The sequence below is a fragment of the Penaeus japonicus genome, unplaced genomic scaffold (assembly GCF_977035675.1).
Source record: "Penaeus japonicus unplaced genomic scaffold, GWHDUDI00000001_assembly GWHDUDI00000043, whole genome shotgun sequence".
Lineage (NCBI taxonomy): Eukaryota > Metazoa > Arthropoda > Malacostraca > Decapoda > Penaeidae > Penaeus > Penaeus japonicus.
In genome coordinates this window covers 153,349-167,279 of record NW_028234445.1, presented here as the reverse complement: position 1 = coordinate 167,279, position 13,931 = coordinate 153,349, and the positions used below count along the sequence as shown (strand labels likewise).

Sequence of the window (13,931 nt, the reverse complement as noted above, 5' to 3'; positions counted from 1 at the left end):
GAGTAGTTCCTGTGGTTGTTGTGTCTGGAGTAGTTCCTGTGGTTGTTGTGTCTGGAGTAGTTCCTGTGGTTGTTGTGTCTGGAGTAGTTCCTGTGGTTGTTGTGTCTGGAGTAGTTCCTGTGGTTGTTGTATCAGGAGTAGTTCCTGTGGTTGTTGTGTCTGGAGTAGTTCCTGTGGTTGTTGTTTCTGTTGTAGTTCCTGTGGTTGTTGTGTCTGGAGTAGTTCCTGTAATTGTTGTATCAGGAGTAGTTCCTGTGGTTGTTGTGTCCGGAGTAGTTTCTGTTGTTGAGTCTGGAGTAATTCCTGTGGTTGTTGTGTCTGGAGTAGTTCCTGTGGTTGTCGATGTGTCTGGAGTAGTTCCTGTGGTTGTTGTGTCTGGAGTAGTTCCTGTGGTTGTTGTGTCTGGAGTAGTTCCTGTGGTTGTCGTTGGAGTAGTTCCGGTGGTTGTTGTGTCTGGAGTAGTTCCTGTGGTTGTTGTGTCTGGAATAGTTCCTGTGGTTGTTGTGTTCAGGAGTAGTTCCTGTGGTTGTTGTGTCTGGAGTAGTCTGTGGTTGTTTGAGTAGTTCCTGTGGTGGTTGTGTCTGGAGTAGTTCCTGTGGTTGTTGTGTCTGGAGTAGTTCCTGTGGTTGTTGTGGCTGGAGTAGTTCTGGTGGTTGTTGTGGGTGGAGTAGTTGTGGTGGTTGTTGTGTCTGGAGTAGTTCCTGTGGTTGTTGTATCAGGAGTAGTTTCTGTTGTTGTTGTTTCTGTTGTAGTTCCTGTGGTTGTGGTGTCTGGAGTAGTTCCTGTTGTTGTTGTGTCTGGAGTAGTTACTGTGGTTGTTGTTTCTGTTGTAGTTCCTGTGGTTGTTGTATCAGGAGTAGTTCCTGTTGTTGTTGTATCAGGAGTAGTTCCTGTGGTTGTTGTGTCTGGAGTAGTTCCTGTGGTTGTTGTGTCTGGAGTAGTTCCTGTGGTTGTTGTTTCTGTTGTAGTTCCTGTGGTTGTTGTATCAGGAGTAGTTCCTGTGGTTGTTGTGTCTGGAGTAGTTCCTGTGGTTGTTGTTTCTGTTGTAGTTCCTGTGGTTGTTGTGTCTGGAGTAGTTCCTGTTGTTGTTGTATCAGGAGTAGTTCCTGTGGTTGTTGTGTCTGGAGTAGTTCCTGTGGTTGTTGTGTCTGGAGTAGTTCCTGTGGTTGTTGTGTCTGGAGTAGTTTCTGTGGTTGTTGTATCAGGAGTAGATCCTGTTGTTGAGTCTGGAGTAGTTTCTGTTGTTGTTGTGTCTGGAGTAGTTCCTGTGGCTGTTGTGTCTGGAGTAGTTTCTGTGGTTGTTGTGTCTGGAGTAGTTCCTGTGGTTGTTGTGTCTGGAGTAGTTCCTGTGGTTGTTGTGTCTGGAGTAGTTCCTGTGGTTGTTGTGTCTGGAGTAGTTCCTGTGGTTGTTGTGTCTGGAGTAGTTCCTGTGGTTGTTGTTTCTGTTGTAGTTCCTGTTGTTGTTGTGTCTGGAGTAGTTCCTGTGGTTGTTGTGTCTGGAGTAGTTCCTGTGGTTGTTGTGTCTGGAGTAGTTCCTGTGGTTGTTGTGTCTGTAGAAGTTCCTGTTGTTGTTGTTTCAGTAGTACCTGTGGTTGTTGTATCAGGAGTAGTTCCTGTGGTTGTTGTGTCTGGAGTAGTTCCTGTGGTTGTTGTGTCTGGAGTAGTTCCTGTGGTTGTTGTGTCTGGAGTAGTTCCTGTTGTTGTTGTATCAGGAGTAGTTCCTGTGGTTGTTGTGTCTGGAGTAGTTTCTGTTGTTGTTGTGTCTGGAGTAGTTCCTGTGATTGTTGTGTCTGGAGTAGTTCCTGTGGTTGTTGTGTCTGGAGTAGTTCCTGTGGTTGTTGTGTCTGGAGTAGTTCCTGTGGTTGTTGTGTCTGGAGTAGTTCCTGTGGTTGTTGGTTCCGTGTTAGTTCCTGTGGTTGTTGTGTCTGGAGTAGTTCCTGTGGTTGTTGTGTCTGGAGTAGTTCCTGTGGTTGTGTCTGGAGTAGTTCCTGTGGTTGTTGTGTCTGGAGTAGTTCCTGTGGTTGTTGTGTCTGGAGTAGTTCCTGTAGTTATTGTATCAGGAGTAGTACCTGTGGTTGTTGTGTCTGGAGTAGTTCCTGTGGTTGTTGTTTCTGTTGTAGTTCCTGTGGTTGTTGTATCAGTAGTACCTGTGGTTGTTGTATCAGGAGTAGTTCCTGTGGTTGTTGTGTCTGGAGTAGTTCCTGTGGTTGTTGTGTCTGGAGTAGTTCCTGTGGTTGTTGTGTCTGGAGTAGTTCCTGTGGTTGTTGTATCAGGAGTAGTTCCTGTGGTTGTTGTGTCCGGAGTAGTTTCTGTTGTTGTTGAGTCTGGAGTAGTTCCTGTGGTTGTTGTGTCTGGAGTAGTTCCTGTGGTTGTCGTTGTGTCTGGAGTAGTTCCTGTGGTTGTTGTGTCTGGAGTAGTTCCTGTGGTTGTTGTGTCTGGAGTAGTTCCTGTGGTTGTTGTATCAGGAGTAGTTCCAATGGTTGTTGTGTCTGGAGTAGTTCCTGTGGTTGTTGTGTCTGGAGTAGTTCCTGTGGTTGTTGTGTCTGGAGTAGTTCCTGTGGTTGTTGTGTCTGGAGTAGTTCCTGTTGTTGTATCAGGAGTAGTTCCTGTGGTTGTTGTGTCTGGAGTAGTTCCTGTGGTTGTTGTTTCTGTTGTAGTTCCTGTGGTTGTTGTGTCTGGAGTAGTTCCTGTGGTTGTTGTGTCTGGAGTAGTTCCTGTGGTTGTTGTGTCTGGAGTAGTTCCTGTGGTTGTTGTTTCTGGAGTAGTTCCTGTGGTTGTTGTGTCTGGAGTAGTTCCTGTGGTTGTTGTGTCTGGAGTAGTTCCTGTGGTTGTTGTTTCTGTTGTAGTTCCTGTTGTTGTTGTATCTGGAGTAGTTCCTGTGGTTGTTGTATCAGGAGTAGTTCCTGTGGTTGTTGTGTCTGGAGTAGTTCCTGTGGTTGTTGTGTCTGGAGTAGTTCCTGTGGCTGTTGTGTCTGGAGTAGTTCCTGTGGTTGTTGTGTCTGGAGTTGTTCCTGTGGTTGTTGTATCAGGAGTAGTTCCTGTGGTTGTTGTATCAGGAGTAGTTCCTGTGGTTGTGTCTGGAGTAGTTTCTGTTGTTGTTGAGTCTGGAGTAGTTTCTGTTGTTGTTGTGTCTGGAGTAGTTCCTGTGGTTGTTGTGTCTGGAGTAGTTCCTGTGGTTGTTGTGTCTGGAGTAGTTCCTGTGGTTGTTGTGTCTGGAGTAGTTCCTGTGGTTGTTGTGTCTGGAGTAGTTCCTGTGGTTGTTGTATCAGGAGTAGTTTCTGTTGTTGTTGTTTCTGTTGTAGTTCCTGTGGTTGTGGTGTCTGGAGTAGTTCCTGTTGTTGTTGTGTCTGGAGTAGTTTCTGTGGTTGTTGTGTCTGGAGTAGTTCCTGTGGTTGTTGTGTCTGGAGTAGTTCCTGTGGTTGTTGTTTCTGTTGTAGTTTCTGTGGTTGTTGTATCAGGAGTAGTTCCTGTGGTTGTTGTGTCTGGAGTAGTTCCTGTGGTTGTTGTGTCTGGAGTAGTTCCTGTGGTTGTTGTGTCTGGAGTAGTTCCTGTTGTTGTTGTATCAGTAGTTCCTGTGGTTGTTGTGTCTGGAGTAGTTCCTGTGGTTGTTGTTTCTGTTGTAGTTCCTGTGGTTGTTGTGTCTGGAGTAGTTCCTGTTGTTGTTGTATCAGGAGTAGTTCCTGTGGTTGTTGTGTCTGGAGTAGTTCCTGTGGTTGTTGTGTCTGGAGTAGTTCCTGTGGTTGTTGTGTCTGGAGTAGTTCCTGTGGTTGTTGTGTCTGGAGTAGTTCCTGTGGTTGTTGTTTCTGTTGTAGTTCCTGTGGTTGTTGTGTCTGGAGTAGTTCCTGTGGTTGTTGTATCAGGAGTAGTTCCTGTGGTTGTTGTGTCTGGAGTAGTTCCTGTGGTTGTTGTGTCTGGAGTAGTTTCTGTTGTTGTTGTTGTATGAGTAGTTCCTGTGGTTGTTGTGTCTGGAGTAGTTTCTGTGGTTGTTGTGTCTGGAGTAGTTCCTGTGGTGGTTGTGTCTGGAGTAGTTCCTGTGGTTGTTGTGTCTGGAGTAGTTCCTGTGGTTGTTGTATCAGGAGTAGTTCCTGTGGTGGTTGTGTCTGGAGTAGTTCCTGTGGTTGTTGTGTCTGGAGTAGTTCCTGTGGTTGTTGTATCAGGAGTAGTTTCTGTTGTTGTTGTTTCTGTTGTAGTTCCTGTGGTTGTGGTGTCTGGAGTAGTTCCTGTTGTTGTTGTGTCTGGAGTAGTTACTGTGGTTGTTGTTTCTGTTGTAGTTCCTGTGGTTGTTGTATCAGGAGTAGTTCCTGTTGTTGTTGTATCAGGAGTAGTTCCTGTGGTTGTTGTATCAGGAGTAGTTCCTGTGGTTGTTGTGTCTGGAGTAGTTCCTGTGGTTGTTGTTTCTGTTGTAGTTCCTGTGGTTGTTGTGTCTGGAGTAGTTCCTGTGGTTGTTGTGTCTGGAGTAGTTCCTGTGGTTGTTGTGTCTGGAGTAGTTCCTGTGGTTGTTGTGTCTGGAGTAGTTCCTGTGGTTGTTGTATCAGTAGTACCTGTGGTTGTTGTATCAGGAGTAGTTCCTGTGGTTGTTGTGTCTGGAGTAGTTCCTGTGGTTGTTGTGTCTGGAGTAGTTCCTGTGGTTGTTGTGTCTGGAGTAGTTCCTGTGGTTGTTGTGTCTGGAGTAGTTCCTGTGGTTGTTGTGTCTGGAGTAGTTCCTGTGGTTGTTGTGTCTGGAGTAGTTCCTGTGGTTGTTGTGTCTGGAGTAGTTCCTGTAGTTATTGTATCAGGAGTAGTACCTGTGGTTGTTGTGTCTGGAGTAGTTCCTGTGGTTGTTGTTTCTGTTGTAGTTCCTGTGGTTGTTGTATCAGTAGTACCTGTGGTTGTTGTATCAGGAGTAGTTCCTGTGGTTGTTGTGTCTGGAGTAGTTCCTGTGGTTGTTGTGTCTGGAGTAGTTCCTGTGGTTGTTGTGTCTGGAGTAGTTCCTGTGGTTGTTGTGTCAGAGTAGTAGTTCTGGGTTGTGTGTCTGGAGTAGTTCCTGTGGTTGTTGTGTCTGGAGTAGTTCCTGTGGTTGTTGTGTCTGGAGTAGTTCTGTGGTTGTTGTGTCTGGAGTAGTTCCTGTTGTTGTTCTGGAGTAGTTCCTGTGGTTTGTTGTGTCTGGAGTAGTTCCTGTGGTTGTTGTGTCTGTTGTAGTTCCTGTGGTTGTTGTGTCTGGAGTAGTTCCTGTGGTTGTTGTTTCTGGAGTAGTTCCTGTGGTTGTTGTATCTGGGGTAGTTCTGTGGTGTTGTAGATGTCTGGAGTAGTTCCTGTGGTTGTTGTGTCTGGAGTAGTTCCTGTGGTTGTTGTGTCTGGAGTAGTTCCTGTGGTTGTTGTGTCTGGAGTAGTTCCTGGAGTGGTTGTGTCTGGAGTAGTCTCGGTGGTTGTTGTGTCAGGAGTAGTTCCTGTGGTTGTTGTGTCTGGAGTAGTTCCTGTGGTTGTTGTGTCTTGAGTAGTTTCTGTGCTTGTTGTGTCTGGAGTAGTTCCTGTGGTTGTTGTGTCTGGAGTAGTTTCTGTGGTTGTTGTGTCTGGAGTAGTTCCTGTGGTTGTTGTGTCTGGAGTAGTTCCTGTGGTTGTTGTGTCTGGAGTAGTTCCTGTGGTTGTTGTGTCTGGAGTAGTTCCTGTGGTTGTTGTATCTGGAGTAGTTCCTGTGGTTGTTGTGTCTGGAGTAGTTCCTGTGGTTGTTGTGTCTGGAGTAGTTCCTGTGGTTGTTGTGTCTGGAGTAGTTCCTGTTGTTGTTGTATCAGGAGTAGTTCCTGTGGTTGTTGTGTCTGGAGTAGTTCCTGTGGTTGTTGTGTCTGGAGTAGTTCCTGTGGTTGTTGTGTCTGGAGTAGTTCCTGTGGTTGTTGTGTCTGGAGTAGTTCCTGTGGTTGTTGTATCAGGAGTAGTTCCTGTGGTTGTTGTGTCTGGAGTAGTTCCTGTGGTTGTTGTGTCTGGAGTAGTTCCTGTGGTTGTTGTGTCTGGAGTAGTTCCTGTGGTTGTTGTTTCTGTTGTAGTTCCTGTGGTTGTTGTGTCTGGAGTAGTTCCTGTGGTTGTTGTGTCTGGAGTAGTTCCTGTGGTTGTTGTTTCTGTTGTAGTTCCTGTGGTTGTTGTATCAGGAGTAGTTCCTGTGGTTGTTGTATCAGGAGTAGTTCCTGTGGTTGTTGTGTCTGGAGTAGTTCCTGTGGTTGTTGTGTCTGGAGTAGTTCCTGTGGTTGTTGTGTCTGGAGTAGTTCCTGTGGTTGTTGTGTCTGGAGTTGTTCCTGTGGTTGTTGTATCAGGAGTAGTTCCTGTGGTTGTTGTATCAGGAGTAGTTCCTGTGGTTGTGTCTGGAGTAGTTTCTGTTGTTGTTGAGTCTGGAGTAGTTTCTGTTGTTGTTGTGTCTGGAGTAGTTCTTGTGGTTGTTGTGTCTGGAGTAGTTCCTGTGGTTGTTGTGTCTGGAGTAGTTTCTGTGGTTGTTGTGTCTGGAGTAGTTCCTGTGGTTGTTGTGTCTGGAGTAGTTCCTGTGGTTGTTGTGTCTGGAGTAGTTCCTGTGGTTGTTGTGTCTGTTGTAGTTCCTGTGGTTGTTGTGTCTGGAGTAGTTCCTGTGGTTGTTGTGTCTGGAGTAGTTCCTGTGGTTGTTGTGTCTGGAGTAGTTCCTGTGGTTGTTGTGTCTGGAGTAGTTCCTGTGGTTGTTGTGTCTGGAGTAGTTCCTGTGGTTGTGTCTGGAGTAGTTCCTGTGGTTGTTGTGTCTGGAGTAGTTCCTGTGGTTGTTGTTTCTGTTGTAGTTTCTGTGGTTGTTGTATCAGGAGTAGTTCCTGTGGTTGTTGTGTCTGGAGTAGTTCCTGTGGTTGTTGTGTCTGGAGTAGTTCCTGTGGTTGTTGTGTCTGGAGTAGTTTCTGTTGTTGTTGAGTCTGGAGTAGTTTCTGTTGTTGTTGTGTCTGGAGTAGTTCCTGTGGTTGTTGTGTCTGGAGTAGTTCCTGTGGTTGTTGTGTCTGGAGTAGTTCCTGTGGTTGTTGTGTCTGGAGTAGTTCCTGTGGTTGTTGTGTCTGGAGTAGTTCCTGTGGTTGTTGTTTCTGTTGTAGTTCCTGTGGTTGTTGTGTCTGGAGTAGTTCCTGTGGTTGTTGTGTCTGGAGTAGTTCCTGTGGTTGTTGTTTCTGTTGTAGTTCCTGTTGTTGTTGTGTCTGGAGTAGTTCCTGTGGTTGTTGTGTCTGGAGTAGTTTTTGTGGTTGTTGTGTCTGGAGTGTTCCTGTGGTTGTTGTGGGAGTAGTTCCTGTGGTTGTTGTATCAGGTAGTATCATGTGTAGTTCTGTAGTTGTGTCTGTCTGGAGTAGTTTCTGTTGTTGTTGTGTCTGGAGTTGTTCCTGTTGTTGTGTCTGGAGTAGTTCCTGTGGTTGTTGTGTCTGGAGTAGTTCCTGTGGTTGTTGTGTCTGGAGTAGTTCCTGTGGTGGTTGTGTCTGGAGTAGTTCCTGTGGTTGTTGTGTCTGGAGTAGTTCCTGTGGTTGTTGTATCAGGTGTAGTGTCTGTGGTTGTTGTTTCTGGTGTAGTTCCTGTTGTTGTGTCTGTAGTAGTTCCTGTTGTTGTTGTGTCTGGAGTAGTTTCTGTTGTTGTTGTTGTGTCTGGAGTAGTTCCTGTGGTTGTTGTGTCTGGAGTAGTTCCTGTGGTTGTTGTTTCTGTTGTAGTTTCTGTGGTTGTTGTATCAGGAGTAGTTCCTGTGGTTGTTGTGTCTGGAGTAGTTCCTGTGGTTGTTGTGTCTGGAGTAGTTCCTGTGGTTGTTGTGTCTGGAGTAGTTCCTGTTGTTGTTGTTTCAGTTTAGTTCCTGTGGTTGTTGTGTCTGTGTTGGAGTAGTTCCTGTGGTTGTTGTTGTTTCTGTTGTTCGTGGTGTTGTATCAGAGTAGTTCCTGTGGTTGTTGTATCAGGAGTAGTTCTGTGGTGTTGTTGTGTCTGGAGTAGTCCTGTGGTTGTTGTGTTGGAGTAGTTCCTGTGGTTGTTGTGTCTGGAGTAGTTCCTGTGGTTGTTGTGTATCAGGAGTAGTTTCCTGTGGTTGTTGTGTCTGGGAGTTCCTGTGGTTGTTGTGTCTGGAGTAGTTCCAGTGTGTGTGGTTGTTGTATAGGAGTAGTTCCTGTGGTTGTTGTTCTGGTGTAGTTCCTGTGGTTGTTGTGTCTGGAGTAGTTCTTGTGGTTGTTGTGTCTGGAGTAGTTCCTGTGGTTGTTGTGTCTGGAGTTGTTCCTGTGGTTGTTGTATCTGGAGTAGTTCCTGTGGTTGTTGTGTCTGGAGTAGTTCCTGTGGTTGTTGTGTATGGAGTATCTGTGTTCCTGTGGTTGTTGTGTCTGGAGTAGTTCCTGTGGTGTTGTGTCTGTTGTAGTTCTGTGGTTGTTGTGTCTGGAGTTGTTCCTGTGGTTGTTGTATCAGGAGTAGATCCTGTTGTTGTGTCTGGAGTAGTTCCTGTGGTTGTTGTGTCTGGAGTAGTTCCTGTGGTTGTTGTGTCTGGAGTAGTTCCTGTGGTTGTTGTATCAGGAGTAGTTCCTGTGGTTGTTGTGTCCGGAGTAGTTTCTGTTGTTGTTGAGTCTGGAGTAGTTCCTGTGGTTGTTGTGTCTGGAGTAGTTCCTGTGGTTGTTGTTGTTGTAGTTCCTTGTGTCTGGAGTAGTTCCTGTGGTTGTTGTGTCTGGAGTAGTTCCTGTGGTTGTTGTGTCTGGAGTAGTTCCTGTGGTTGTTGTATCAGGAGTAGTTCCTGTGGTTGTTGTGTCTGGAGTAGTTCCTGTGGTTGTTGTGTCTGGAGTAGTTCCTGTGGTTGTTGTGTCTGGAGTAGTTCTTGTGGTTGTTGTGTCTGGAGTAGTTCCTGTTGTTGTATCAGGAGTAGTTCCAGTGGTTGTTGTGTCTGGAGTAGTTCCTGTGGTTGTTGTTTCTGTTGTAGTTCCTGTGGTTGTTGTGTCTGGAGTAGTTCCTGTGGTTGTTGTTTCTGTTGTAGTTCCTGTGGTTGTTGTGTCTGGAGTAGTTCCTGTGGTTGTTGTGTCTGGAGTAGTTCCTGTGGTTGTTGTGTCTGGAGTAGTTCCTGTGGTTGTTGTGTCTGGAGTAGTTCCTGTGGTTGTTGTGTCTGGAGTAGTTCCTGTGGTTGTTGTGTCTGGAGTAGTTCCTGTGGTTGTTGTGTCTGGAGTAGTTCCTGTGGTTGTTGTATCAGGAGTAGTTCCTGTGGTTGTTGTGTCTGGAGTAGTTTCTGTTGTTGTTGAGTCTGGAGTAGTTCCTGTTGTTGTTGTGTCTGGAGTAGTTCCTGTGGTTGTTGTGTCTGGAGTAGTTCCTGTGGTTGTTGTGTCTGGAGTAGTTCCTGTGGTTGTTGTGTCTGGAGTAGTTCCTGTGGTTGTTGTGTCTGGAGTAGTTCCTGTGGTTGTTGTGTCTGGAGTAGTTCCTGTTGTTGTTGTTTCTGTTGTAGTTCCTGTGGTTGTTGTATCAGGAGTAGTTCCTGTGGTTGTTGTATCAGGAGTAGTTCCTGTGGTTGTTGTATCAGGAGTAGTTCCTGTGGTTGTTGTGTCTGGAGTAGTTCCTGTGGTTGTTGTTTCTGTTGTAGTTCCTGTGGTTGTTGTATCAGGAGTAGTTCCTGTGGTTGTTGTATCAGGAGTAGTTCCTGTGGTTGTTGTGTCTGGAGTAGTTCCTGTGGTTGTTGTTTCTGTTGTAGTTCCTGTGGTTGTTGTGTCTGGAGTAGTTCCTGTGGTTGTTGTTTCTGTTGTAGTTCCTGTTGTTGTTGTGTCTGGAGTAGTTCCTGTGGTTGTTGTGTCTGGAGTAGTTCCTGTGGTTGTTGTTTCTGTTGTAGTTCCTGTTGTTGTTGTGTCTGGAGTAGTTCCTGTGGTTGTTGTATCAGGAGTAGTTCCTGTGGTTGTTGTGTCTGGAGTAGTTCCTGTGGTTGTTGTGTCTGGAGTAGTTCCTGTGGTTGTTGTGTCTGGAGTAGTTCCTGTGGTTGTTGTGTCTGGAGTAGTTCCTGTGGTTGTTGTATCAGGAGTAGTTCCTGTGGTTGTTGTATCAGGAGTAGTTCCTGTGGTTGTTTCTGGAGTAGTTTCTGTTGTTGTTGAGTCTGGAGTAGTTTCTGTTGTTGTTGTGTCTGGAGTAGTTCCTGTGGTTGTTGTGTCTGGAGTAGTTTCTGTGGTTGTTGTATCAGGAGTAGTTCCTGTGGTTGTTGTATCAGGAGTAGTTCCTGTGGTGGTTGTGTCTGGAGTAGTTCCTGTGGTTGTTGTGTCTGGAGTAGTTCCTGTGGTTGTTGTGTCTGGAGTAGTTCCTGTGGTTGTTGTATCAGGAGTAGTTCCTGTGGTTGTTGTGTCTGGAGTAGTTCCTGTGGTTGTTGTGTCTGGAGTAGTTCCTGTGGTTGTTGTGTCTGGAGTAGTTCCTGTGGTTGTTGTGTCTGGAGTAGTTCCTGTGGTTGTTGTGTCTGGAGTAGTTCCTGTGGTTGTTGTGTCTGGAGTAGTTCCTGTGGTTGTTGTGTCTGGAGTAGTTCCTGTGGTTGTTGTGTCTGGAGTAGTTCCTGTGGTTGTTGTGTCTGGAGTAGTTCCTGTGGTTGTTGTGTCTGGAGTAGTTTCTGTGGTTGTTGTTTCTGTTGTAGTTCCTGTTGTTGTGTCTGTAGTAGTTCCTGTTGTTGTTGTGTCTGGAGTAGTTTCTGTGGTTGTTGTGTCTGGAGTAGTTCCTGTGGTTGTTGTGTCTGGAGTAGTTCCTGTGGTTGTTGTGTCTGGAGTAGTTCCTGTGGTTGTTGTGTCTGGAGTAGTTCCTGTGGTTGTTGTGTCTGGAGTAGTTCCTGTGGTTGTTGTGTCTGGAGTAGTTCCTGTGGTTGTTGTGTCTGGAGTAGTTTCTGTGGTTGTTGTATCAGGAGTAGTTCCTGTGGTTGTTGTATCAGGAGTAGTTCCTGTGGTGGTTGTGTCTGGAGTAGTTCCTGTGGTTGTTGTGTCTGGAGTAGTTCCTGTGGTTGTTGTGTCTGGAGTAGTTCCTGTGGTTGTTGTGTCTTGAGTAGTTTCTGTGGTAGTTGTGTCTGGAGTAGTTCCTGTGGTTGTTGTGTCTGGAGTAGTTCCTGTAGTTATTGTATCAGGAGTAGTACCTGTGGTTGTTGTGTCTGGAGTAGTTCCTGTGGTTGTTGTTTCTGTTGTAGTTCCTGTGGTTGTTGTATCAGTAGTACCTGTGGTTGTTGTATCAGGAGTAGTTCCTGTGGTTGTTGTGTCTGGAGTAGTTCCTGTGGTTGTTGTGTCTGGAGTAGTTCCTGTGGTTGTTGTGTCTGGAGTAGTTCCTGTGGTTGTTGTATCAGGAGTAGTTCCTGTGGTTGTTGTGTCTGGAGTAGTTCCTGTGGTTGTTGTGTCTGGAGTAGTTCCTGTGGTTGTTGTGTCTGGAGTAGTTCCTGTGGTTGTTGTGTCTGGAGTAGTTCCTGTGGTTGTTGTGTCTGGAGTAGTTCCTGTGGTTGTTGTGTCTGGAGTAGTTCCTGTGGTTGTTGTATCAGTAGTAGTTCCTTTGGTTGTTGTGTCTGGAGTAGTTCCAGTGGTTGTTGTGTCTGGAGTAGTTCCTGTGGTTGTTTGTGGTGTAGTAGTGGTTGTTGTGTCTGGAGTAGTTCCTGTTGTTGTATCAGGAGTAGTTCCTGTGGTTGTTGTGTCTGGAGTAGTTCCTGTGGTTGTTGTGTCTGGAGTAGTTCCTGTGGTTGTTGTGTCTGGAGTAGTTCCTGTGGTTGTTGTTTCTGTTGTAGTTTCTGTGGTTGTTGTGTCTGGAGTAGTTCCTGTGGTTGTTGTGTCTGGAGTAGTTCCTGTGGTTGTTGTGTCTGGAGTAGTTCCTGTGGTTGTTGTGTCTGGAGTAGTTCCTGTGGTTGTTGTGTCTGGAGTAGTTCCTGTGGTTGTTGTGTCAGGAGTAGTTCCTGTGGTTGTTGTGTCTGGAGTAGTTCCTGTAATTGTTGTATCAGGAGTAGTTCCTGTGGTTGTTGTGTCCGGAGTAGTTTCTGTTGTTGAGTCTGGAGTAATTCCTGTGGTTGTTGTGTCTGGAGTAGTTCCTGTGGTTGTTGTGTCTGGAGTAGTTCCTGTGGTTGTTGTGTCTGGAGTAGTTCCTGTGGTTGTTGTGTCTGGAGTAGTTCCTGTTGTTGTTGTATCAGGAGTAGTTCCTGTGGTTGTTGTGTCTGGAGTAGTTCCTGTGGTTGTTGTTTCTGTTGTAGTTCCTGTGGTTGTTGTGTCTGGAGTAGTTCCTGTGGTTGTTGTGTCTGGAGTAGTTCCTGTGGTTGTTGTGTCTGGAGTAGTTCCTGTGGTTGTTGTTTCTGTTGTAGTTCCTGTGGTTGTTGTATCAGGAGTAGTTCCTGTGGTTGTTGTATCAGGAGTAGTTCCTGTGGTTGTTGTGTCTGGAGTAGTTCCTGTGGTTGTTGTGTCTGGAGTAGTTCCTGTGGTTGTTGTGTCTGGAGTAGTTCCTGTGGTTGTTGTTTCTGTTGTAGTTCCTGTGGTTGTTGTGTCTGGAGTAGTTCCTGTGGTTGTTGTGTCTGGAGTAGTTCCTGTGGTTGTTGTGTCTGGAGTAGTTCCTGTGGTTGTTGTGTCTGGAGTAGTTCCTGTGGTTGTTGTGTCTGGAGTAGTTCCTGTGGTTGTTGTGTCTGGAGTAGTTCCTGTGGTTGTTGTGTCTGGAGTAGTTCCTGTGGTTGTTGTGTCTGGAGTAGTTCCTGTGGTTGTTGTTTCTGTTGTAGTTCCTGTGGTTGTTGTATCAGTAGTACCTGTGGTTGTTGTATCAGGAGTAGTTCCTGTGGTTGTTGTGTCTGGAGTAGTTCCTGTGGTTGTTGTGTCTGGAGTAGTTCCTGTGGTTGTTGTGTCTGGAGTAGTTCCTGTGGTTGTTGTATCAGGAGTAGTTCCTGTGGTTGTTGTGTCCGGAGTAGTTTCTGTTGTTGTTGAGTCTGGAGTAGTTCCTGTGGTTGTTGTGTCTGGAGTAGTTCCTGTGGTTGTCGTTGTGTCTGGAGTAGTTCCTGTGGTTGTTGTGTCTGGAGTAGTTCCTGTGGTTGTTGTGTCTGGAGTAGTTCCTGTGGTTGTTGTATCAGGAGTAGTTCCAATGGTTGTTGTGTCTGGAGTAGTTCCTGTGGTTGTTGTGTCTGGAGTAGTTCCTGTGGTTGTTGTGTCTGGAGTAGTTCTTGTGGTTGTTGTGTCTGGAGTAGTTCCTGTTGTTGTATCAGGAGTAGTTCCAGTGGTTGTTGTGTCTGGAGTAGTTCCTGTGGTTGTTGTTTCTGTTGTAGTTCCTGTGGTTGTTGTGTCTGGAGTAGTTCCTGTGGTTGTTGTTTCTGTTGTAGTTTCTGTGGTTGTTGTGTCTGGAGTAGTTCCTGTGGTTGTTGTGTCTGGAGTAGTTCCTGTGGTTGTTGTGTCTGGAGTAGTTCCTGTGGTTGTTGTGTCTGGAGTAGTTCCTGTGGTTGTTGTGTCTGGAGTAGTTCCTGTGGTTGTTGTGTCTGGAGTAGTTCCTGTGGTTGTTGTGTCTGGAGTAGTTCCTGTGGTTGTTGTATCAGGAGTAGTTCCTGTGGTTGTTGTGTCCGGAGTAGTTTCTGTTGTTGAGTCTGGAGTAATTCCTGTGGTTGTTGTGTCTGGAGTAGTTCCTGTGGTTGTTGTGTCTGGAGTAGTTCCTGTGGTTGTTGTGTCTGGAGTAGTTCCTGTGGTTGTTGTGTCTGGAGTAGTTCCTGTGGTTGTTGTATCAGGAGTAGTTCCTGTGGTTGTTGTGTCTGGAGTAGTTCCTGTGGTTGTTGTGTCTGGAGTAGTTCCTGTGGTTGTTGTATCAGGAGTAGTTCCTGTTGTTGTTGTATCAGGAGTAGTTCCTGTGGTTGTTGTGTCTGGAGTAGTTCCTGTGGTTGTTGTGTCTGGAGTAGTTCCTGTGGTTGTTGTTTCTGTTGTAGTTCCTGTGGTTGTTGTGTCTGGAGTAGTTCCTGTGGTTGTTGTGTCTGGAGTAGTTCCTGTGGTTGTTGTGTCTGGAGTAGTTCCTGTGGTTGTTGT

The 13,931-nt window shown here is 46.0% G+C and overlaps 1 protein-coding gene across 1 annotated transcript in view; it reads right to left on the bottom strand.

Moving 5' to 3' along the window:
- Positions 1 to 507: 507 nt before the first annotated feature.
- Positions 508 to 13,931, bottom strand: part of LOC147466554 (uncharacterized) — a 17,165-nt gene continuing 3,741 nt past the window's right edge. Inside the window, exons 3-4 of the mRNA XM_086535277.1 lie at positions 1,587 to 5,050; positions 508 to 1,187 (exon numbers count right to left, since the gene is read on the bottom strand). Of these exons, the coding sequence (XP_086391403.1) occupies positions 508 to 1,187; positions 1,587 to 5,050 (4,144 nt within the window). The remainder of the gene's footprint in view (positions 1,188 to 1,586; positions 5,051 to 13,931) is intronic.